The sequence below is a fragment of the Gobius niger genome (assembly GCF_951799975.1).
Source record: "Gobius niger genome assembly, chromosome: 12".
Lineage (NCBI taxonomy): Eukaryota > Metazoa > Chordata > Actinopteri > Gobiiformes > Gobiidae > Gobius > Gobius niger.
In genome coordinates, this window is record NC_136863.1 from 810,372 (window position 1) to 836,715 (window position 26,344).

At 48.9% G+C, this 26,344-nt stretch overlaps 1 protein-coding gene across 1 annotated transcript in view; it reads left to right on the plus strand.

Moving 5' to 3' along the window:
• vwc2 (von Willebrand factor C domain containing 2) overlaps positions 1 to 26,344 on the plus strand; it is an 81,411-nt gene that overhangs the window by 30,321 nt on the left and 24,746 nt on the right. The window contains exon 3 of the mRNA XM_079567229.1: positions 3,237 to 3,366. Within this exon, the coding sequence (XP_079423355.1) occupies positions 3,237 to 3,366 (130 nt within the window). The remainder of the gene's footprint in view (positions 1 to 3,236; positions 3,367 to 26,344) is intronic.

Here is a 26,344-nt window from a genome sequence, read left to right on the forward strand (position 1 = left end):
GCCTGTATGTTGTAAACACTGCAGACGCTGCAGCGAGTTAGCATCGTTAGCCTGTATGTTGTAAACACTGCAGACGCTGCAGCGAGTTAGCATCGTTAGCCTGTATGTTGTAAACACTGCAGACGCTGCAGCGAGTTAGCATCGTTAGCCTGTATGTTGTAAACACTGCAGACGCTGCAGCGAGTTAGCATCGTTAGCCTGTATGTTGTAAACACTGCAGCGAGTTAGCATCGTTAGCCTGTATGTTGTAAACACTGCAGACGATGCAGCTCTAACAACATTAAGCTCTGGTTAAATCCAGCTCAGACTCTGGTTTAGAGAGCGCAGTCTGGAATAAAGTCAGCTCTATGTGGATTATTGTGTTTACACTAAACTATTCTCCAGTTTGTTGCTTCTTCTCTCCTCAGCTGAGAGGTGAGCTCTGGTGTCGAAAAGAAGGTTTAGGTTCCACTGGTGTTGGGAAAATGTAAAACTTTGGCTTTGATAAGATGCAGCTCCATATTTTAACTGAGAGACTGTTTTTAAACTGTCTGATCAAATCTTGATGTTGCTGTTTTTAACCCGATTCAGAGGGTTCTTGTGAACGGTCACATGTGTAGCTCTCTTGTTTCACATACAGGGTCCCCTCAGGGCTGCGTACTATCACCATCGCTCTACATCATGTACACAGACAGCTGCAGGAACATGTGTGGTTGACTCTAGGAGGAATCCAGAGAACCTCTTTTAATGTATCAGTCATTCTCTTATTGAAAGTGTCCGAACCTTTTCCTTTATCTGCTGGTCTGTGAAAGAACCGGCTGAATCACATGTTGAAGTGTGTCAGATTTCTGAAAAAGAAACTGCAGAACTGTCTCCTTAGTGCCACAGTGTTTCCTCCATCCCCGTCTGCTCTTTCACCCGTCTGCTCTTTCACCCGTCTGCTCTTTCACCCGTCTGCTCTTTCACCCGTCTGCTCTTTCACCCGTCGCTCTCCAGATCATCAGCCCACAGTTAAACATTCTGCATTAGCATTTCCCTCATGTGTAACGTGTTGAAGAATGTGTGGAATAATGATGTTAAAGTGTCCGTCCCTGGATCAGAGTCTGTAATGAGGGTCAGACACTTCAGGAGCCGCTCGGCCCAGAGGAACAAACCGGGCCCAGGGTTTAGGAAGGAGCCGCTCGGCCCAGAGGAACAAACCGGGCCCAGGGTTTAGGGAAGGAGACACTCGGCCCAGAGGAACAAACCGGGCCCAGGGTTTAGGAAGGAGCCGCTCGGCCCAGAGGAACAAACCGGGCCCAGGGTTTAGGAAAGGAGCCGCTCGGCCCAGAGGAACAAACCGGGCCCAGGGTTTAGGGAAGGAAACGAGGACGAGAGGAACAAACCGGGCCCAGGGTTTAGGAAAGGAGCCGCTCGGCCCAGAGGAACAAACCGGGCCCAGGGTTTAGGGAAGGAGACACTCGGCCCAGAGGAACAAACCGGGCCCAGGGTTTAGGAAGGAGCCGCTCGGCCCAGAGGAACAAACCGGGCCCAGGGTTTAGGAAAGGAGCCGCTCGGCCCAGAGGAACAAACCGGGCTCCGGGTTTAGGAAGGAGCCGCTCGGCCCAGAGGAAACAAACTGGGCCCAGGGTTTAGGGAAGGAGCCGCTCGGCCCAGAGGAACAAACCGGGCCCAGGGTTTAGGGAAGGAAACGAGGACGGGAGGAAAAACAGATCAGGAAAAACACAGCTTCAAGCTTCACTTTCATGTAACGCACTTTAACAACTAAATATAGAGTTTCATCGATCAGAAGCCAGAGTCTGTGGGGTCCGTGGGGTCCGTGGGGTCCGTGGGGTCCGTGGGGTCCGTGGGGTCCGTGGAGTCCGTGGGGTCCGTGGAGTCCGTGGAGAGCGTGGGGTCTGTGGGGTCCGTGGGGTCCGTGGGGTCCGTGGAGTCCGTGGGGTCCGTGGGGTCCGTGGGGTCCGTGGGGTCCGTGGAGTCCGTGGGGTCCGTGGGGTCCGTGGGGTCCGTGGGGTCCGTGGGGTCCGTGGGGTCCGTGGGGTCCGTGGAGTCCGTGGGGTCCGTGGGGTCCGTGGGGTCCGTGGGGTCCGTGGGGTCCGTGGAGTCCGTGGGGTCCGTGGAGTCCGTGGAGAGCGTGGGGTCTGTGGGGTCCGTGGGGTCCGTGGGGTCCGTGGGGTCCGTGGGGTCCGTGGAGTCCGTGGGGTCCGTGGGGTCCGTGGGGTCCGTGGGGTCCGTGGAGTCCGTGGGGTCCGTGGGGTCCGTGGGGTCCGTGGGGTCCGTGGAGTCCGTGGGGTCTGTGGGGTCCAAGGAGAGCGTGGGGTCTGTGGGGTCCGTGGGGTCCGTGGGGTCCGTGGGGTCCGTGGGGTCCGTGGAGTCCGTGGGGTCCGTGGGGTCCGTGGGGTCCGTGGGGTCCGTGGGGTCCGTGGAGTCCGTGGGGTCTGTGGGGTCCAAGGAGAGCGTGGGGTCTGTGGGGTCCGTGGGGTCTGTGGGGTCTGTGGGGTCCGTAGGGTTCGTGGGGTCCGTGGGGTCTGTGGGGTCCAAGGAGAGCGTGGGGTCTGTGGGGTCCGTGGGGTCTGTGGGGTCTGTGGGGTCCGTAGGGTTCGTGGGGTCCGTGGGGTCCGTGGAGTCCGTGGAGTCCGTGGGGTCCGTGGGGTCCGTGGGGTCCGTGGGGTCCGTGGGGTCCGTGGGGTCCGTGGGGTCCGTGGGGTCCGTGGAGTCCGTGGGGTCCGTGGAGTCCGTGGAGAGCGTGGGGTCTGTGGGGTCCGTGGGGTCCGTGGGGTCCGTGGGGTCCGTGGGGTCCGTGGAGTCCGTGGGGTCCGTGGGGTCCGTGGGGTCCGTGGGGTCCGTGGGGTCCGTGGAGTCCGTGGGGTCTGTGGGGTCCAAGGAGAGCGTGGGGTCTGTGGGGTCCGTGGGGTCTGTGGGGTCTGTGGGGTCCGTAGGGTTCGTGGGGTCCGTGGGGTCTGTGGGGTCCAAGGAGAGCGTGGGGTCTGTGGGGTCCGTGGGGTCTGTGGGGTCTGTGGGGTCCGTAGGGTTCGTGGGGTCCGTGGGGTCCGTGGAGTCCGTGGGGTCCGTGGGGTCCGTGTCTGCAGCAGGATCTGAGCACAACATGCCGCTGAGACAAAGACAAAGAGGTTGAAGCATCAGCGCGGGTGTGATTGTGACTGTGTTCCGTCTGCATTATGATCTGAGCTGAGGCAGGAGAGCGTCCTTCAGGTGATGTTCCAGAGGAGCGTCTCTGACTGTGTTCCCGTCTGCAGGTGTCCCCGTGTGAGAAGTGTCGCTGTGAGCCGAGTGGGGAGGTGCTGTGCTCCGTGTCGGCCTGTCCCCAAACAGAGTGTGTGGACCCGGAGTACGAGGCCGACCAGTGCTGCCCCATCTGCAAGACGGGTACGAGCCAGAACACGCCCCACATGACCCAAAACACGCCCCATATCCACTCACATGACCCCATATCCACTCACATGACCCCATATCCACCCACATGACCCCATATCCACCCACATGACCCCATATCCACCCACATGACCCCATATCCACCCACATGACCCCTAACACGCCCCCATATCCACCCACATGACCCCATATCCACCCACATGACCCCATATCCACCCACATGACCCCATATCCACCCACATGACCCCATATCCACCCACATGACCCCATATCCACCCACATGACCCCATATCCACCCACATGACCCCATATCCACCCACACACTTAATCTGACCCCAGACCAGTGCTGCCCCATCTGCAAGACGGGTACGAGACAGAACACGCCCCACATGACCCCTAACATGCCCCCATATCCACCGACACGTGTGTTGCTGGTGTCTCAGACTGGTTTCATCACTGCTTTGTGTCTCAGACTGGTCTGTGCTGGTTTCTGGTTTTCCACATGTAAACTTTACACAGTCTGACTTATGACCTTGGCCTGATATTTGTTTATTTTCAGTATTTATATATTTTTCTCTCTTTTATTCCTTGTTTCTAAGAAACCCTGAGTCTGGTGTTTGTTTCTTCAGCTGATGGAGTAAATGTCTCCATGGTGAGATCTTTAAAGTCCTTCTGACCTCATGGGGACGTTTATGAATAAAGCTCATGTTTTCTGCTCTACCTGGTGAAGACCAACCTCAGAATGAACATCACGAAACATCAGTAAACATCAGTAAACATTACTAAACATCAGTAAACATCAGTAAACATCAGTAAACATCACTAAACATCAGTAAACATCACTAAACATCAGTAAACATCAGTAAACATCAGTAAACATCAGTAAACATCAGTAAACATCAGTAAACATCAGTAAACATCACTAAACATCAGTAAACATCAGTAAACATCAGTAAACATCACTAAACATCACTAAACATCACTAAACATCAGTAAACATCAGTAAACATCACTAAACAGGCTCCAGTCGTTTTTCTATAACGATTTAACGAAACCTCAGGTCTGACTCGTCTTAATGAATCCGAGTTTTGATAGAAGCTTTCAGACAAATGAGATCAGGCTCTTCAGCCGAGGCTGTGACGCTCCTCAGGAGGTTCTTCATCTGCAGAGACGCCAAACAAACACTCTGTGCTCCTGATTCATGTCAGATAACAATGAGGAGGATGATGAGGATGAGGAGGATCATGTCTGATAATAATAATGAGGAGGATGAGGATGAAGTGACTGTTATTTTTTTTGCGCCCAATGTTTGCCCCATTTTTCCACATTTGCCTCGTTTTTTGCCATCACTGAAGAACCTGAAGAACTAGATGAACCTGATCTTCATGTTCAGATCTTCCACATGATCTTCTGTTTCCTGGTTTTAGTCGACACATGTTTTAGTTTCAGTGTCGGGAAAAGTATCGTCAGGTATCGGTGTGAAAAACCAGTATCGTTCGAGTTCTGTGTCGATAAAATATAATATAATAATAATAATAAAACCATAGTATCTTTATCGTTATTACGGATCTTCATGAGTTAATACTGCAGTAATAACTATAGTTATTACTGCAGTAATAACTATAGTTATTACTGCAGTAATAACTATCCCAGTATCTCCATGACGACCGCGGTCGCTCCGGCCTCACCGACTTTCAGGATTTATTTATCCTGATCTAGATTCAGACACGTTTATTTACAGAAAACTGAGTTAAAATGATCCGTCTCAGTAAAAGGCCAGAGTGCAGATCAGATACTTTCAGTTTCATTTTAAAAACAAGAGTCTTCAGTCTGACTTTAGCCTCAGCGTGTTTAGTCCTGTCTCTGGGCCCTCCAGGAGGCCCCTCCCCCTCACATGGTTCACACGGCTCTAACGTGTCACAGATGGACTCGGGTCTGAGCGCCTGAAGCCAGTGCAGAGACCAGAGCACTGGACTAATATGATGGCACTTCCTGGTTCTGGATGTTCTGGAGCCGTTAGAGTCGGACACATGGATCACGTCTGATGTTCATGGTCACGCCTGGACGAAGCTCTGGCTCCGCCTCTCGCCCTGGCCCGCCCGCTCAGGCTCCAGACGCACCGCGAGTGACTGGATGGAGCCCGACAGCGTGTCCCACATGACACGTATGACCCACGGCCTGTTACACGTATGACCCACGGCCTGTTACACGTATGACCCACGGCCTGTTACACGTATGACCCACGGCCTGTTACACGTATGACCCACGGCCTGTTACACGTATGACCCACGGCCTCAGAGACCTGAGCTGAACATCCAGCCGTGTTAAAGTCTGTCCTTGTCGTCACATCTGCCCCGTGTGTGATCTTCTCTAATGAGGCGTACAGGGGGGGCGAGGGGGCGGTTCCTCAGCGGTTCCTGGGGAGGTCCAACATCTGCCGAGGCTCCAAACAACATCTGCATCTGAAGTAAACATGAGCAGCAGAGTCGGGAGTTCAAGGAGCTGCAGGAGAAACGGGGAGACGTCACAGAGAAAATAAAACTCACAGGTCCACACATTTACTCAGAGGGACAAAACTGTTGTGAGAAGCCTGTCCTGCTACACGTGGATACCGAACATCAGTATTTATGAGTGAAAAGGAGGAGGATTTAAAACTCTTCTAAAGATTTTCTTAACCTTTTTTTTTTTCTTTTCCAATTTTTAAAAAACGTTTTCAAATTCGTCCAAACTTTTCAAAAATGTAAAAAAATCCTCCAAAATTCAAAACCTAACCTCTTAACTCCCGCCTGAACCGAGAGCATTTTCTCCAGTTCAGCTTTACCCAAATCCTGTAGGCCAGTGTAACGCCTCATTTGAAAGCTAAGACCTACAAAACTGATCTTCTTCCTTGCGTTGTTGCTGTGTTGTGTCACCTTTTTATGTTTTTTTTAAATTCTTTTTCATTTTTGTCACATTTTTGTTGAATTTTTGTTGAATTTTTGTTGAATTTTTGTCACATTTTTGTTGAATTTTTGTCACATTTTTGTTGAACTTTTGTCACATCTTTGTCGCGTTTAAATCCTGGTTTTCTTCTCATTTTTTGTGGCTGTTTTGGTGCCTTTTTCCCCAAGCAGCTTTTTGATTGGGGTAAAGCCAAACTGGAGGAAATGGGATCCGTTCAGGCGGGAGTAAAGAGGTTAACCAGGACAGTCCCACTGAGATGAAGAATCTCTTTCAGGGGAGTCCAGAGGGGAACCTAATGTACATGTTTTAGTGGTACCACAGCATCATCTCCAGCCTGAAACCTGAACCTCCTGACCCTCCTGACCCTCCTGAACCTCCTGACCCTCCTGACCCTCCTGACCCTCCTGACCCTCCTGACCCTCCTGACCCTCCTGACCCTCCTGACCCTCCTGACCCTCCTGACCCTCCTGAACCTCCTGACCCTCCTGACCCTCCTGACCCTCCTGACCCTCCTGACCCTCCTGACCCTCCTGACCCTCCTGACCCTCCTGACCCTCCTGACCCTCCTGACCCTCCTGAAGCTCCTGACCCTCCTGACCCTCCTGACCCTCCTGACCCTCCTGAACCTCCTGACCCTCCTGACCCTCCTGACCCTCCTGACCCTCCTGACCCTCCTGACCCTCCTGAAGCTCCTGACCCTCCTGACCCTCCTGACCCTCCTGACCCTCCTGAACCTCCTGACCCTCCTGACCCTCCTGACCCTCCTGACCCTCCTGACCCTCCTGAACCTCCTGACCCTCCTGACCCTCCTGACCCTCCTGACCCTCCTGACCCTCCTGACCCTCCTGAACCTCCTGACCCTCCTGACCCTCCTGACCCTCCTGAACCTCCTGACCCTCCTGACCCTCCTGACCCTCCTGACCCTCAGCAGGAGGACCGCGGTGCAGAAGAACAAACGGCGGCGCCGCCTTTGATTGGGCGACTGCTGTGACTGAAAGGCGGCGGGAAATGAACACGGCGGATGTTCAGACGAGATAACGATGACGGAGATTCTGCCGCGGCGTTTCCTCTGACGAGGCTCTGAAGCCGAGGAGCCGAGGAACAAAGGAACCGGAGCTTTACACACCAAACATCCATAATCCTCCATCACATTATTACACTGCGTTCCAAATTATTATGCAAATGACATTTTTCATGTTCGGGAGACTCCAGAGGCACCAGCAGCTTCAAATACCTGTCTGCTGCTTTGTAGCAGCTGTTCTCTTAATCTGATGTGTTTGTCTGGCAGAAACCGTCCTCATTTTGCCTTTATCTGCACAAACCCGAGTGTGTCTGAATCATCCACAAATCTCTTATCAGTTTGATGATTACGCTTCATCTTTCATGAAATATCGACGGTTTTCACACCTAGACCAAGACATTCAACTATTTCACACTTTTCATCAGCAGAGAGATCCTTTTTCATTACCATATTGCTTGAAAATGATGATCTGCATAATAAAGTGGAACACGCTTTTTCAGTAGTTTTTCCCTTAACTGGACTTAACCTGAACCTGATCCTCCCAGACTGAGGTTAATGTCAGTGATTCATAGAGCCCCAAGACACGACACCATCCATGAGTTTCATTATTATTGTTGTTTTTTTTTACCTTTTTGACACAAAAATCCAATTTGCATAATAATTTGGAACGCAGTGTATTACTGCTGCTTCTGGTTTCCTCTGGTTTCCTGTTTCTTCTGCTTCTGGTTTCCTCTGGTCTGTGAGTTTGTTTCCACAGTAGTTTCCTCTGTTTCCATAGTAGTTTCCTCTGTTTCCACAGTAGTTTCCTCTGTTTCCACAGTAGTTTCCTGTTTCCACAGTAGTTTCCTGTTTCCATAGTAGTTTCCTCTGTTTCCACAGTAGTTTCCTGTTTCCATAGTAGTTTCCTCTGTTTCCACAGTAGTTTCCTCTGTTTCCACAGTAGTTTCCTCTGTTTCCACAGTAGTTTCCTCTGTTTCCACAGTAGTTTCCTCTGTTTCCATAGTAGTTTCCTCTGTTTCCACAGTAGTTTCCTCTGTTTCCATAGTAGTTTCCTCTGTTTCCACAGTAGTTTCCTCTGTTTCCACAGTAGTTTCCTCTGTTTCCACAGTAGTTTCCTCTGTTTCCATAGTAGTTTCCTCTGTTTCCACAGTAGTTTCCTCTGTTTCCATAGTAGTTTCCTCTGTTTCCATAGTAGTTTCCTCTGTTTCCATAGTAGTTTCCTGTTTCCATAGTAGTTTCCTCTGTTTCCATAGTAGTTTCCTCTGTTTCCACAGTAGTTTCCTCTGTTTCCATAGTAGTTTCCTCTGTTTCCATAGTAGTTTCCTCTGTTTCCACAGTAGTTTCCTCTGTTTCCATAGTAGTTTCCTCTGTTTCCACAGTAGTTTCCTCTCCTCAGAATGACTTGCAGAAGCTCCAGCCTGAGTTGATAAAGTTCAGAATAATCAGGTTCCCCAGGCGCCCCCTGCAGGCGGCTCCAGGCGCTGACGCGGGTCATGTTTACAGTGAGGTTATCGGCGTCGCACACACAGCATGTGAGGCTGGAGAGGAGGAGGAGGAGGAGGAGGAGGAGGAGGAGGAGGAGGAGGAGGAGGAGGTGGAGGAGGCGCGCTGTGTAAATATGAGGCGCGATGTGTGGTAATGATACAGACGAGCCTCAGGCGCCTCCCGAGGCTCGACCTGTCTGTGCATTAAGTTCAGCGCCGAGGAGGAGAGAGAGAGAGAGAGGAGAGAGAGAGAGAGAGAGAGAGAGGAGGAGGAGGAGAGAGAGAGAGAGGAGGAGGAGGAGGAGGAGGAGGAGGAGAGAGAGAGAGAGGAGGAGGAGGAGGAGAGAGAGGAGAGAGAGAGAGAGAGGAGGAGAGAGAGGAGACAGAGAGGAGACAGAGAGGAGACAGAGAGGAGACAGAGAGAGAGAGAGAGAGAGAGGAGAGAGAGAGGAGAGAGAGAGGAGAGAGAGGGAGAGAGGGGGAGAGAGGGAGAGAGAGGAGGCTCAGAACATCAGGTGAGGACATAGCGCTAACATGATGAACTGTTAGCATGATGCTGGGCCGTGTGGATGGTGTCTATAATAATAATAATGATCATTTCCTCTTCACAAAGACAAAAGCCTGTTTTCCACTCGCTTTGTCCGGCTTTGTCCAAACCGTCTGACCAGAAGCAGCTGCCGCCTGGTTTAGTTACTTTAGCCTGGTTTAGTTACTTTAGCCTGGTTTAGTTACTTTAGCCTGGTTTAGTTACTTTAGCCTGGTTTAGTTACTTTAGCCTGGTTTAGTAACTTTAGCCTGGTTTAGTTACTTTAGCCTGGTTTAGTTACTTTAGCCTGGTTTAGTTACTTTAGCCTGGTTTAGTTACTTTAGCCTGGTTTAGTTTCTTTAGCCTGGTTTAGTTACTTTAGCCTGGTTTAGTTACTTTAGCCTGGTTTAGTTTCTTTAGCCTGGTTTAGTTACTTTACCTGTGGTTTAACCGGTTCCTCTCTGTGATTGGCTGCTTCATGTACAAATGTACTTCCTGTTTCTAAACCACAGTTTTCTCCTGTTACATTTTCATTATTTTGTTTCCTGAGCTCGTTTATGTTTCAGTGTAGTTTCCTACAGTTTCCTGAGTTGATTTATCCTGTAATTAGTTTCTGGCTGCGGCTCGTTTCTCACCGGTTGTTTTTCGAGCCTGAACTGAAATGTATTTTCGCGGCGGCTCCGGCGGTTTTACACGCACCGGCTGATCGCTCCTCCGCGAGGCGCCACGAGGCGTTTACGGAGTCACCAGGACGAGTCGCCAGGATTAACCCCTTAACTCCCACCAGAACCCAGCACATTTTCTCCAGTTTGGCTTTACCCCAATCCAAAAGCTTATGGAAAAAATGACAAAACTGTGACAAAAAAGAAAACAGAAACACCAAAAACACCAGAAACACCCAAAACACCAAAAACACCAGAAACACCAAAAACACCAAAAACACCAAAAACACCAGAAACACCAAAAACACCAGAAACACCAAAAACACCGGAAACACCAGAAACACCAAAAACACCAGAAACACCAGAAACACCAAAAACACCAAAAACACCAAAACACCAAAAACACCAGAAACACCAAAAACACCAAAAACACCAAAAACACCAGAAACACCAAAAACACCAGAAACACCAAAAACACCGGAAACACCAGAAACACCAAAAACACCAGAAACACCAAAAACACCGGAAACACCAGAAACACCAAAAACACCAGAAACACCAAAAACACCAGAAACACCAGAAACACCAAAAACACCAAAAACACCAGAAACACCAGAAACACCAAAAACACCAAAAACACCAAAAACACCAGAAACACCAAAAACACCAGAAACACCAGAAACACCAAAAACACCAAAAACACCAAAAACACCAGAAACACCAAAAACACCAGAAACACCAGAAACACCAGAAACACCAAAAACACCGGAAACACCGGAAACACCGGAAACACCGGAAACACCAAAAACACCGGAAACACCGGAAACACCAGAAACACCGGAAACACCGGAAACACCGGAAACACCGGAAACACCGGAAACACCGGAAACACCAACAACACCAAAAACACCAGAAACACCAGAAACACCAAAAACACCAAAAACACCAAAAACACCAAAAACACCAAAAACACCAGAAACACCAGAAACACCAAAAACACCAGAAACACCAAAAACACCAGAAACACCAAAAACACCAAAAACACCAAAAACACCGGAAACACCAGAAACACCAAAAACACCGGAAACACCGGAAACACCGGAAACACCGGAAACACCGGAAACACCAACAACACCAAAAACACCAGAAACACCAGAAACACCAAAAACACCAAAAACACCAAAAACACCAAAAACACCAACAACACCAACAACACCAGAAACACCAACAACACCAACAACACCGGAAACACCGGAAACACCGGAAACACCGGAAACACCGGAAACACCAAAAACACCAACAACACCAACAACACCAACAACACCAACAACACCAGAAACACCAAAAACACCAACAACACCAACAACACCAACAACACCAACAACACCAGAAACACCAGAAACACCAAAAACACCAGAAACACCAAAAACACCAAAAACACCGGAAACACCAGAAACACCAGAAACACCAACAACACCAACAACACCAGAAACACCAAAAACACCAAAAACACCAACAACACCAACAACACCAAAAACACCAAAAACACCAAAAACACCAATAACACCAACAACACCAACAACACCAGAAACACCAGAAACACCAAAAACACCAACAACACCAACAACACCAACAACACCGGAAACACCGGAAACACCGGAAACACCGGAAACACCAGAAACACCAAAAACACCAAAAACACCAAAAACACCAGAAACACCAGAAACACCAAAAACACCGGAAACACCAAAAACACCAAAAACACCAGAAACACCAAAAACACCAAAAACACCAAAAACACCAAAAACACCAGAAACACCAGAAACACCAAAAACACCAAAAACACCAAAAACACCAAAAACACCGGAAACACCAAAAACACCGGAAACACCGGAAACACCGGAAACACCGGAAACACCGGAAACACCGGAAACACCAACAACACCAACAACACCAGAAACACCAGAAACACCAAAAACACCAAAAACACCAGAAACACCAAAAACACCAAAAACACCGGAAACACCAGAAACACCAAAAACACCAGAAACACCAAAAACACCAAAAACACCAGAAACACCAAAAACACCAAAAACACCGGAAACACCAGAAACACCCAAAACACCAGAAACACCAAAAACACCGGAAACACCAGAAACACCAAAAACACCAAAAACACCAAAAACACCGGAAACACCAGAAACACCAAAAACACCCGAAACACCGGAAACACCAGAAACACCAAAAACACCCAAAACACCAGAAACACCCAAAACACCAGAAACACCAGAAACACCAGAAACACCAAAAACACCAAAAACACCGGAAACACCGGAAACACCGGAAACACCGGAAACACCAAAAACACCAAAAACACCAGAAACACCAGAAACACCAGAAACACCGGAAACACCGGAAACACCAGAAACACCAAAAACACCGGAAACGCCAGAAACGCCAGAAACACCGGAAACACCAGAAACACCAAAAACACCAAAAACACCAAAAACACCGGAAACACCGGAAACACCAGAAACACCAAAAACACCAAAAACACCAAAAACACCAACAACACCGGAAACACCGGAAACACCAGAAACACCAGAAACACCAAAAACACCGGAAACACCGGAAACACCAAAAACACCGGAAACACCAAAAACACCGGAAACACCAGAAACACCAAAAACACCAAAAACACCAAAAACACCGGAAACACCGGAAACGCCGGAAACGCCGGAAACACCCGAAACACCGGAAACACCGGAAACACCGGAAACACCGGAAACACCAGAAACACCAGAAACACCAAAAACACCGGAAACACCGGAAACACCAAAAACACCAAAAACACCGGAAACACCGGAAACACCAGAAACACCAGAAACACCAAAAACACCGGAAACACCGGAAACACCAAAAACACCGGAAACACCAAAAACACCAGAAACACCAGAAACACCAGAAACACCAAAAACACCGGAAACACCGGAAACACCAAAAACACCGGAAACACCGGAAACACCAAAAACACCGGAAACACCGGAAACACCAAAAACACCGGAAACACCGGAAACACCGGAAACACCGGAAACACCGGAAACACCGGAAACACCGGAAACACCAGAAACACCAAAAACACCGGAAACACCAGAAACACCAAAAACACCAGAAACACCAAAAACACCAAAAACACCAACAACACCAACAACACCGGAAACACCGGAAACACCGGAAACACCAGAAACACCAAAAACACCTTAAACACCGGAAACACCAAAAACACCAACAACACCAACAACACCAACAACACCAGAAACACCAAAAACACCAACAACACCAACAACACCAACAACACCAACAACACCAGAAACACCAAAAACACCAAAAACACCAGAAACACCAAAAACACCAGAAACACCAGAAACACCAACAACACCGACAACACCAGAAACACCAAAAACACCAAAAACACCAAAAACACCAACAACACCAACAACACCAACAACACCAACAACACCAAAAACACCAAAAACACCAACAACACCGGAAACACCAGAAACACCAAAAACACCAAAAACACCAGAAACACCAACAACACCAACAACACCAACAACACCAAAAACACCAAAAACACCAAAAACACCGGAAACACCAGAAACACCAAAAACACCAACACCGGAAACACCAGAAACACCAAAAACACCAGAAACACCAGAAACACCAAAAACACCAAAAACACCAAAAACACCAAAAACACCAGAAACACCAAAAACACCAAAAACACCGGAAACACCGGAAACACCGGAAACACCGGAAACACCAAAAACACTAAAAAAAACAGAAACATTAAAAAAAACAGAAACACCGGAAACACCAGAAACACCAGTCTGAGGACGTTTCTGAGCATCGATCTAGGCGGCGATGGCGATGGCGATCACAGCATTGCCTGAAGGAGAGACTGACAGCAGCGGCGTCTTAGCGGCTCCACACGGGGCTCTCGGCCAATCACAGATGGCCGTCAGATTAAGGGATTTCCTGTGTGAGATCAAAACGAGACTCGAGCTCCTGCAGATCCAGATCCACGGCTGAAACTGAAGCCGACGCTCAAAGACCTGGAGGCGCTCAGGAGGCGCTCAGGAGGCGCTCAGGAGGCGCTCAGGAGGCGCTCAGGAGGCGCTTCCTTTACCATCCTGATGCTCAGATACAGAAGAGACAAAACCAGATCCACAGATGTCGCTTCATCTGCAGCGGCAACAGGAACCTGAGAAACATTTAGCAAAAAATTGGGAGAAAACGATAATAAAAAAATACAATGAGCAAAAATAAAGTTAAATATTGTGAAAAAATGTGGTGGAGTAAAAAAAGAAGAAAGAAATCATATACAAATGAGGAAAAATGTATTAAAAAATAAAGGAAAAATGGGTCAAAAATTCAGAAAAAATCATGAGAAAATAACAATAAAAAATACAATGAGGGAAAAAAAAGAATAAAAAATGAAAATATTGGGGGAAAATGGGAAGGTTTATATGAACAAAAATAATGAAAATTGGGGCAAAAAAATGAGTTTTTGTTTCGTTTTGAGCTGAACCAACAATATCCCAATCCTCCCTCTCCTCCTCTTTCTGATGAGGCTCTGCTCGTGCTCTCCTCGTCCTCTCTCTCCTCCTCCCTCTCCTCCTCGTCCTCCCTCTCCTCCTCCTCCTCCTCGTCCTCCTCTGTCTGATGAGGCTCTGTTCGTGCTCTCCTCGTCCTCCCTCTCCTCTCTCTCCTCCTCCTCCTCCTCCTCTTTCTGATGAGGCTCTGTTCGTGCTCTCCTCGTCCTCCCTCTCCTCTCTCTCCTCCTCCTCGTCCTCCTCTGTCTGATGAGGCTCTGCTCGTGCTCTCCTCGTCCTCCCTCTCCTCTCTCTCCTCCTCCTCGTCCTCCTCTTTCTGATGAGGCTCTGCTCGTGCTCTCCTCGCCTCAGTTCTGCTGCTCGAACAGAGATATTTACATTCTCCTCGCGCGCCTCCAGACGAGGTAACGAGTTTGAAGCGGAGCCAGAGAATTACTCAATCTCCGCTGAAGCGTGTTGGCTCGTGTGGCTCGTGTGGCTCGTGTGGCTCGTGTGGCTCGTGTGGCTCGTGTGGCTCGTCTTGCTCGCGCCGCTGTTTACGCCGCGCTCCATCGGGAACAGACGTTTGGCCGTTTGAAATGTTTAAAGTCGAGACTTTCCACAGACCCGAGAGCGGCGGAAAGTCACTTTAATAAACATTTGTTTGTTTACTAAACCAGTTAAAGGGGGGGTATTATGCAGAATGTAGTTTTTCAAGCTTTCCATCGTGTTATTCTGTCACTCCCTCATTAAAAACATGGCTGAAGTGTTGCCTTGGCACATTCACGTATTTCTGAGTAATCTGTAAAAACTCTGATGGCGGCCATTTTAGGGATAGGTTTGCCTGAGTCCTCCTAGGAACGCCCCCACCTCCTGGAGACGCCTCCGAGCCGAGTAACCAACCACTGCTCCTCAGCAGAACCCCCTCCCCACTGATGCCACAGACAGCGTGTGGAGGGGGCGTGTCTAAAGGCTCAGAGGTTCTTAAAGAGACAGAGGCCTATTTCAAGACATTCACTACAGCCATTTTGAGAGAGACATTTTATACAAGGCAGTTATTCTAATTTACTGCATTTACAGACCAACAGAAGGTTTGTCATCATTGTAGTGAGATATAGACTGGTGCTATGGGACTGACAAAAGCAGAATACCCCCTCTTTAAAGCAGAACACCCCCTCTTTAAAGCAGAACATCCCCTCTTTAAAGCAGAACACCCCCTCTTTAAAGCAGAACACCCCCTCTTTAAAGCAGAACACCCCCTCTTTAAAGCAGAACACCCCCTCTTTAAAGCAGAACACCCCCTCTTTAACCTCTTAACTCCCGCCTGAACCGAGAGGATCTTTTTCCTCACGTCAGATTTTTTTTCCATCATTTTTTTGTTGGGTGTTCAACTCATTATTGTAACTTTCTTGTCATTTTTTGTCACATTTTTGTCATTTTTTTGTAATTTTTTGTCAAATTTTTCTCATTTTTTTGTAATTTTTTTGTAATTTTTTGTCATTTTTCCGTCATTTTTTTGTCAATTTTTGTCATTTTTTTTTCATTTTTTCGTCAATTTTTTGTCCATTTTTTGTCACATTTTTATCAATTTTTTTGTAATTTTTTGTCAATTTTTCGTCGCTTTTTTGTCACATTTCCATCATTGTTTTCGTCTCATTTTATACAAGGCAGTTATTCTAATTTACTGCATTTACAGACCAACAGAAGGTTTGTCATCATTGTAGTGAGATATAGACTGGTGCTATGGGACTGACAAAAGCAGAACACCCCCTCTTTAAAGCAGAACACCCCCTCTTTAAAGCAGAACACCCCCTCTTTAAAGCAGAACACCCCCTCTTTAAAGCAGAACACCCCCTCTTTAAAGCAGAACACCCCCTCTTTAAAGCAGAACACCCCCTCTTTAAAGCAGAACACCCCCTCTTTAAAGCAGAACACCCCCTCTTTAAAGCAGAACACGCCCTCTTTAAAGCAGAACACCCCCTCTTTAAAGCAGAACACGCCCTCTTTAAAGCAGAACACCCCCTCTTTAAAGCAGAACACCCCCTCTTTAAAGCAGAACACCCCCTCTTTAACCTCTTAACTCCCGCCTGAACCGAGAGGATCCTTTTCCTCACGTCAGATTTTTTTTCCATCATTTTTTTGTTGGATGTTCAACTCATTTTTGTTACTTTCTTGTCACATTTTTGTCATTTTTTGTCAGTTTTTCATCCATTTTTTATCACATTTTTGTCAAATTGTTATCAATTTTTTTGTCATTTTTTGTCATTTTTTCCTCAATTTTTCGTCACTTTTTTGTCACATTTCCATCATTGTTTTTCGTCTCATTTTATACAAGGCAGTTATTCTAATTTACTGGTCAGTCTGTGGGTCAGTCTGTGGGTCGGTCTGTGGGTCAGTCTGTGGGTCAGTCTGTGGGTCAGTCTGTGGGTCAGTCTGTGGGTCAGTCTGTGGGTCAGTCTGTGGGTCAGTCTGTGGGTCGGTCTGTGGGTCAGTCTGTGGGTCAGTCTGTGGGTCAGTCTGTGGGTCAGTCTGTGGGTCGGTCTGTGGGTCAGAGGGACAGAGGCTCGTAGGAAGGGTCTGATCTCTCTGTGAGGCCGCGGTGCGTTCGAGTGCTGTGGGATAATGGAACCTCCACAGCTGCTCTTTGATATTCATGAACATCTGTGCGAGCGAGAACCTTTCATCCTCTGTGTGCGGGCGCTCTGGCAGACGCCGACGTGTGACCCGACAGTTACCGCGGCGACGGCTTCACACCATCGAAATATGAAGTTCATTCTTTATCCAGGAAGTGACTCCAGCACGAGCTTTCCCACAATCCTTCACTCACAAACACTTGAGCAAACCCAAACCGGAGCCGAGAAAGTAAAGCATCACAAAGTAAAAGCACACGCTCAGACCTGGCCCACATTCTGACGTCTGAAGTTTCAGCTGCAGCGTCTGGTCCTGAAGCTCCTTTTCCCCAAAATGCTCCACATGTTTATCTGGGTTTGACTCCGCCTCTACAGGGGGCACATGGCTGATCCTGGTACCAACATGAACTTTATCCCTGGGACTTTTTGTTTCAGTGAAAAGTAAAAATTAGTTTGAAACAGAAAAATGAATGAAAAACACATATTTGCTAAAAATGCTCTTTCTGTGTCTGTGCTGAAGCGAATAAGAACAGAAATGGAAAAAATCAACATAACGTGTGCTCCCTGTGGTCCACAAAACACCAGCAGGTCAAAACACTAAAGTTATACATGCTTTAGAACAAAAAAGTGCCCAAAAAATATATGTATAGGTAGCGCTCACGTGACATCACAACATTCTAAAGAGCCATAGTTTAACATTGAGGTGGATCAACTGACGGTAACTATGGTAACGGTGGTAACTGACAAAATGCATATTTTTATGTCTTTGTTTTTTGGCTCATATCTCAGTCATTACTGGAGGAATCCACATGAAACAAAAACTGTCACAAAGTTCATCGTCTCCTCTGTCGGCTCATATGAACTAATGTACAATTATTATCTCTAAAAAATGTCAAAAAGTGGTGACGATATGTGAAAACATGACTGTGATGTTGTCCAATAGAAAGGACTTTCAGACATAAAGATAGTCTCACAGGTTTGTGAATCCGATCACGATCAAACACTGAAGAGGAAAAACATTTGTCAATTTTCGTTTTGGAGATTTCTTCCATGCATTGGCCCCGCCCTCCATCTGACATTATGACATCATCACATTCGAAATCGTGAACGCTACCTATTTACATGTTTTTTTTTTTGTTTTTGTTTTTTTACAGAAGTATTTCAGCCATAGGGACATGTCGGGTCACAACATTGTATTCCCCGTCTAAAAACAGCATTTATTTAACGAATTATGACAAACTGACACATTGTGGCCGTTTGAGGATCTGTTGATTTGAAGTTGAGGATGAGTTTGTTGCTGAGAGTCTGAACACGGAGGTGAAACACGTGACTGACAGTATCTGTGTGTGAAGGTTCTGGCCCCGGAGATGCAGACACAAGGGGGGCGGAGCCAAATATGGGGTTCGGTCTCGTTCACGCGACGCCTCCTCCTGAAGAAGCTGAGGCGTAACCACGGTAACCGCCTCCATAGATACAGACGGCATCTTCGTCGAGGGGGAAAATAGAATCTTTAGAGAAACACAATTTTCCCTCTTTTTAGCCATTTTCTGGTGGAAAATCAACTTATTTATCACATACAAATAAAGTCAGGTGTAAATCAGGCCCATGTGGATATTTTCTCACAGCAGATTGTTCAGTAGAAGTGAAAAAACGGCCGTTGTTGCTCGCGCTAGCTAACCGTTAGCATTAGCCCGATGCTAACATGTAGCATGAAGTTAGCATTCTCCGTTATTCATGTATTTATGGGCCGTTGAACCACTTTGCTCCTCCCCATGTCTTTGTATCTTTATTTAGTAGAAACTATTTTCATAATTCAGCGTTTGTTAAAGTAGTTTTTGAATAATTAGAGAAAGTTTAGATTTTTTCAAAATTGTTTTTCCCCCTCAACTGTTTTCAAAAATGACCATATATGGGCGATTCCAGAGATGCCGTTTGTATCTATGCAGATCCTGGTCTCAGTTTGTTTCATTTCTCTGTTTTTCACCTGAAACAAAAACGGTCCCAGAGCTCAGAGTCGTCAGATGATCTCCTACTGAAACACAAAGTGATGAATGAATTAGAGACGAACGTGACGATTGTCCTGGTGCTGTCGGACCTGGGGGGTAAATAATTTCACGTCCTCGGAGGCGGCGCCGTCCGACCTCGCCGAGAAACATCCAAAAATAAACCCACTCTGCTGTTTCCTGCACCTGCTTTTGAGGAGCGTGGAGGAAAATCAATTCCAAACAGCAGCAGAGTCCAAGGTCTGTCCAGTGTGAGCCGCTCAGGGCGCTGTGGCGAGGGGGGGGCGTGTTTATGACAGGTCTGTCCAGTGTGAGCCGCTCAGGGCGCTGTGGCGAGGGGGGGGGGCGTGTTTATGACAGGTCTGTCCAGTGTGAGCCGCTCAGGGCGCTGTGGCGAGGGGGGGGCGTGTTCATGACAGGTCTGTCCAGTGTGAGTCCAGGGCGCTGTGGCGAGGGGGGGGCGTGTTCATGACAGGTCTGTCCAGTGTGAGTCCAGGGCGCTGTGGCGAGGGGGGGGGGCGTGTTCATGACAGCTCTATTATTCCTCCGGCTTTATGACGGCGGCTCTTCCTTTGTGGCTCCAGGTGTTTTGTGTTTCAGGCCAGAGTGGAATCACACGAACATAAGCCACGCCCCCTCTGCTGCAAAGGAAACACACCCACTTCTTCACACGACTTTGTGTTTTCTTTATCATTATATTTGTTTCTGTTGACCTTTTGTGAAGCACTTTGGTCACAGCGGTTGTTTTAAATGTGCTATAAATACATTTGATTTGATTTGATACGTGAGAATCGATCCGTGTCCGGAGTTTCTGAGCGCCGTCTCCAGGGGAAAGCGTTCTGTATTGTACTTTCTAAGTTTCCTCATAATTGATACTATAAGAACTGAACAACCGGGCTGAAATACAATGGTTGCTACACAGAATTTTGCACAAACAATAATGATGGATATTATCTCGGGGCCCTGAAACACCCCTTTAAACATGAGCCAAATGGTTCAGCCCAGCAGTGACTCTGATGAGGTGGACTCTGTGATGTAATGACACATATTAGTCTGGCCTCGCTCTGATGTGCTTTTATTTAACACTAGCCTGTTCTAGCGGAGCTGAGAGGAAACTTTCTGTCATAAACGACAGTTAAACATGAGGCGAGTCCTGCCTCTGAAGGCGCTGAGTCAGAGACAGAGCTGCTTCGCTCCTCGTTTTAACCCCTAAAGTTTCTCTTTCCTCATGTTTATTATAATTGAGCCTCAGCCAATACAGGGACAAAGCCACAGGTCGCACAGGCCGTTTAATGATGCTAATGAGCCGCGAACATTTTGATTCACACATTATAGACGCGCAGCTTTGGAGACGAGTCAACCTGGTTTTAGTGACACTCCTACAGTGTCTCCTACAGCAGCTCCGCTGCTCCTACAGTGTCTCCTCTGCTTCTACAGCGTCTCCTCTGCTCCTACAGTGTCTCCTCTGCTCCTACAGCGTCTCCTCTGCTCCTACAGCAGCTCCGCTGCTCCTACAGTGTCTCCTCTGCTCCTACAGTGTCTCCGCTGCTCCTACAGTGTCTCCTCTGCTCCTACAGTGTCTCCTCTGCTCCTACAGCAGCTCCTCTGCTCCTACAGTGTCTCCTCTGCTTCTACAGTGTCTCCTCTGCTTCTACAGCGTCTCCTCTGCTCCTACAGCGTCTCCTCTGCTTCTACAGCAGCTCCTACATCTGCTGTTGAGGATCTGCTGTTGTGGATCTGCTGTTGTGGATCTGCTATTGTAGATCTGCTGTTGTAGATCTGCTGTTGTAGATCTGCTGTTGAGGATCTGCTGTTGTAGATCTGCTGTTGTAGATCTGCTGTTGAGGATCTGCTGTTGTAGATCTGCTGTTGTGGATCTGCTGTTGTGGATCTGCTGTTGTGGATCTGCTGTTGAAGATCTGCTGTTGAAGATCTGCTGTTGAAGATCTGCTGTTGAAGATCTGCTGTTGTAGATCTGCTGTTGTAGATCTGCTGTTGTGGATCTGCTGTTGAAGATCTGCTGTTGAGGATCTGCTGTTGTAGATCTGCTGTTGTAGATCTGCTGTTGTGGATCTGCTGTTGAAGATCTGCTGTTGAGGATCTGCTGTTGTGGATCTGCTGTTGTAGATCTGCTGTTGTAGATCTGCTGTTGTGGATCTGCTGTTGTGGATCTGCTGTTGTGGATCTGCTGTTGTGGATCTGCTGTTGAGGATCTGCTGTTGAGGATCTGCTGTTGTGGATCTGCTGTTGTGGATCTGCTGTTGAGGATCTGCTGTTGTGGATCTGCTGTTGTAGATCAGCTGTTGTAGATCTGCTGTTGTGGATCTGCTGTTGTAGATCAGCTGTTGTAGATCTGCTGTTGTGGATCTGCTGTTGTGGATCTGCTGTTTTCTCTGAAGCAGCTTTGCCAGTTTCATTGTGAGATTCTAAATGATGAAGATTTATCTGAGTTCACAGTTTTTTTCTGAGATTCTGAACAAAGTGGATCCGCCTCCAAATGAAGATGAATCTGTCCCTCTGATGATGAAGATGAATCTGTCCCTCTGATGATGAAGATGAATCTGTCCCTCTGATGATGAAGATGAATCTGTCCCTCTGATGATGATGATGATGATGAAGCTGTTTATCCGCCGCGTAATTGAAACGTCTCGTCCTCATTCGTCACGTCAGACGTTTGCTCTTCAGGCTCCGAGGCTTCGACAGAACTTCATCTGCATCAATTATGACGTTCCAGACCAGCAATATGAGGAGCTCAGAGCCAGGGGTTCAAGTCTGAAACATCTGGACTCTCCTGATGACCATCTGGACTCTCCTGATGACCATCTGGACTCTCCTGACGACCTGATGACCATCCGGACTCTCCTTATGACCATCCGGACTCTCCTGATGACCATCCAGACTCTCCTTATGACCATCCGGACTCTCCTGATGACCATCCGGACTCTCCTTATGACCATCCGGACTCTCCTGATGACCATCCAGACTCTCCTGATGACCATCCGGACTCTCCTGACGACCATCCGGACTCTCCTGACGACCATTCGGACTCTCCTGACGACCATCTGGACTCTCCTGACGACCATCCGGACTCTCCTTATGACCATCTGGACTCTCCTGACGACCATCCGGACTCTCCTTATGACCATCTGGACTCTCCTTATGACCATCTGGACTCTCCTGATGACCATCCGGACTCTCCTGATGACCATCCGGACTCTCCTGATGACCATCCGGACTCTCCTGACGACCATCTGGACTCTCCTGATGACCATCCGGACTCTCCTGATGACCATCTGGACTCTCCTGACGACCATCCGGACTCTCCTTATGACCATCTGGACTCTCCTTATGACCATCTGGACTCTCCTGATGTCCTGATGACCATCCGGACTCTCCTGACGACCATCTGGACTCTCCTGACGACCATCCGGACTCTCCTGATGACCATCTGGACTCTCCTGACGACCATCTGGACTCTCCTGACGACCATCCGGACTCTCCTGATGACCATCCGGACTCTCCTGACGACCATCTGGACTCTCCTGACGACCATCCGGACTCTCCTGACGACCATCCGGACTCTCCTGATGACCATCCGGACTCTCCTGATGACCATCTGGACTCTCCTGATGACCATCTGGACTCTCCTGATGACCATCTGGACTCTCCTGACGACCTGACGACCATCCGGACTCTCCTGATGACCATCTGGACTCTCCTGATGACCTGACGACCATCTGGACTCTCCTGATGACCATCTGGACTCTCCTGACGACCATCCAGACTCTCCTGATGACCATCCGGACTCTCCTAATGACCATCCAGACTCTCCTGACGACCATCCGGACTCTCCTAATGACCATCTGGACTCTCCTAATGACCATCCGGACTCTCCTAATGACCATCTGGACTCTCCTGATGACCTGACGACCATCCGGACTCTCCTGATGACCATCTGGACTCTCCTGACGACCATCCAGACTCTCCTGATGACCATCCGGACTCTCCTAATGACCATCTGGACTCTCCTAATGACCATCCGGACTCTCCTAATGACCATCTGGACTCTCCTGATGACCTGACGACCATCCGGACTCTCCTGATGACCATCTGGACTCTCCTGACGACCATCCAGACTCTCCTGATGACCATCTGGACTCTCCTAATGACCATCCAGACTCTCCTAATGACCATCCGGACTCTCCTAATGACCATCTGGACTCTCCTAATGACCATCCGGACTCTCCTAATGACCATCTGGACTCTCCTGATGACCTGACGACCATCCGGACTCTCCTGATGACCATCTGGACTCTCCTGACGACCATCCAGACTCTCCTGATGACCATCCGGACTCTCCTAATGACCATCTGGACTCTCCTAATGACCATCCGGACTCTCCTAATGACCATCTGGACTCTCCTAATGACCATCCGGACTCTCCTAATGACCATCTGGACTCTCCTAATGACCATCCGGACTCTCCTGATGACCTGACGACCATCCGGACTCTCCTAATGACCATCTGGACTCTCCTAATGACCATCCGGACTCTCCTAATGACCATCCGGACTCTCCTAATGACCATCCGGACTCTCCTAATGACCATCTGGACTCTCCTAATGACCATCCGGACTCTCCTAATGACCATCCAGACTCTCCTGATGACCATCCAGACTCTCCTATGACCACCTGGACTCTCCTTATGACCATCCAGACTCTCCTATGACCATCCGGACTCTCCTTATGACCATCCAGACTCTCCTGACGACCACCTGGACTCTCCTGACGACCATCCGGACTCTCCTGACGACCATCCAGACTCTCCTGACGACCATCCGGACTCTCCTGACGACCATCCAGACTCTCCTGACGACCATCCGGACTCTCCTGACGACCATCCGGACTCTCCTGACGACCATCCGGACTCTCCTGATGACCATCCGGACTCTCCTGATGACCATCTGGACTCTCCTGATGACCTGATGACCATCCGGACTCTCCTTATGACCATCCGGACTCTCCTGATGACCATCTGGACTCTCCTTATGACCATCCGGACTCTCCTGACGACCATCCAGACTCTCCTGACGACCATCTGGACTCTCCTAATGACCATCCGGACTCTCCTGACGACCATCCAGACTCTCCTGACGACCATCTGGACTCTCCTGACGACCATCCAGACTCTCCTGATGACCATCCGGACTCTCCTGATGACCATCCGGACTCTCCTGACGACCATCCGGACTCTCCTGACGACCATCCGGACTCTCCTGATGACCTGATGACCATCCGGACTCTCCTTATGACCACCTGGACTCTCCTGATGACCATCCGGACTCTCCTTATGACCATCCGGACTCTCCTGATGACCTGATGACCATCCGGACTCTCCTTATGACCACCTGGACTCTCCTGATGACCATCCAGACTCTCCTGATGACCATCCGGACTCTCCTGATGACCATCCGGACTCTCCTGATGACCTGATGACCATCCGGACTCTCCTGACGACCATCCGGACTCTCCTGATGACCTGATGACCATCCGGACTCTCCTTATGACCACCTGGACTCTCCTGATGACCATCCAGACTCTCCTGATGACCATCCGGACTCTCCTGATGACCATCCAGACTCTCCTGATGACCTGATGACCATCCGGACTCTCCTGATGACCATCCGGACTCTCCTTATGACCATCCGGACTCTCCTGATGACCTGATGACCATCCGGACTCTCCTTATGACCATCCAGACTCTCCTGATGACCATCCGGACTCTCCTGATGACCATCCGGACTCTCCTGATGACCTGATGACCATCCGGACTCTCCTAATGACCATCCGGACTCTCCTGATGACCATCTGGACTCTCCTGATGACCATCTGGACTCTCCTGACGACCATCTGGACTCTCCTGACGACCATCCGGACTCTCCTGATGATCTGATGACCATCCGGACTCTCCTGACGACCATCTGGACTCTCCTGATGACCATCTGGACTCTCCTGACGACCATCCGGACTCTCCTGACGACCTGACGACCATCCGGACTCTCCTGATGACCATCTGGACTCTCCTGATGACCACCTGGACTCTCCTGACCAGAGAGAACTCCAGGCTATTGTCCAGTATTGTCCAGTGTTTGTTCTGGACACGCTCGTGCTCCTCGTTCTTCTCCACATTTATGTCCCGTCACAAACGAGCCGCGGGTTTAAAGCAGCTTTGTTTATTTATTCCAGCACATATTTGAAACACGTCTCTTAAAGCCGGCTCTGACAGCAGCTGCTGTTTATAAAGCCCCCCCCCCCCCCTCCCTCCTCCCCCTGTGTGTGGTGCATTGTGGGTAGTCAGGGCACGCTCCAGCGCCGGCGCGGCCCTCCGTAAATTAGATGCCGGGGCTTGAAAGGATTTGTCTGGTGGCTCGGAGCGAACAGACGACAGCCAGAGCTCTTCTTCTTCTTCTTCTTCTTCTTCTTCTTCTTCTTCTTCCCCGCAGACGCCGCGGCTCCAAAGCCCCTCTCAAGATGGCCGCCGCCGCCGCTGTTTACGCAGAAACGCTCCCAGGCCTCGGAGTTCGGGAGCAGAAAGTTTGGAGACAGTTTGTGCACAGCTCTTCAGTTTCAGACCCACTGGTTTAAGCTGCGACGCAGGGCATGCTGGGTAATCAGGAGAGCCAGGGCCCAGATCTTTAACGGAAACCTCAGGCCTCGGAGATACAGAGGAGAGGAGATTCATGTTTTCTACAACAGCCCAGTTTCAGACGCTCGGGAAACTCAGACGGAGGAGAAATTCAGCAACTTACTTTGTGAAGACTCCAGATGAGAAACCACTGGACACGCTGGACCAGTGAGAAACACCAGAGGAAAGTCCTGAAGCAGATCCAGAAACGAGACTCTGTGGGACTCAGAGTAAGGACGGTTAGAAGACAGAACGTCGTCCAGAACGTCCTCCAGAACCTCCTCCAGAACGTCGTCCAGAACGTCCTCCAGAACGTCGTCCAGAACGTCCCCCAGAACGTCCCCCAGAACGTCCCCCAGAACGTCCCCCAGAACGTCGTCCAGAACGTCGTCCAGAACGTCGTCCAGAACGTCGTCCAGAACG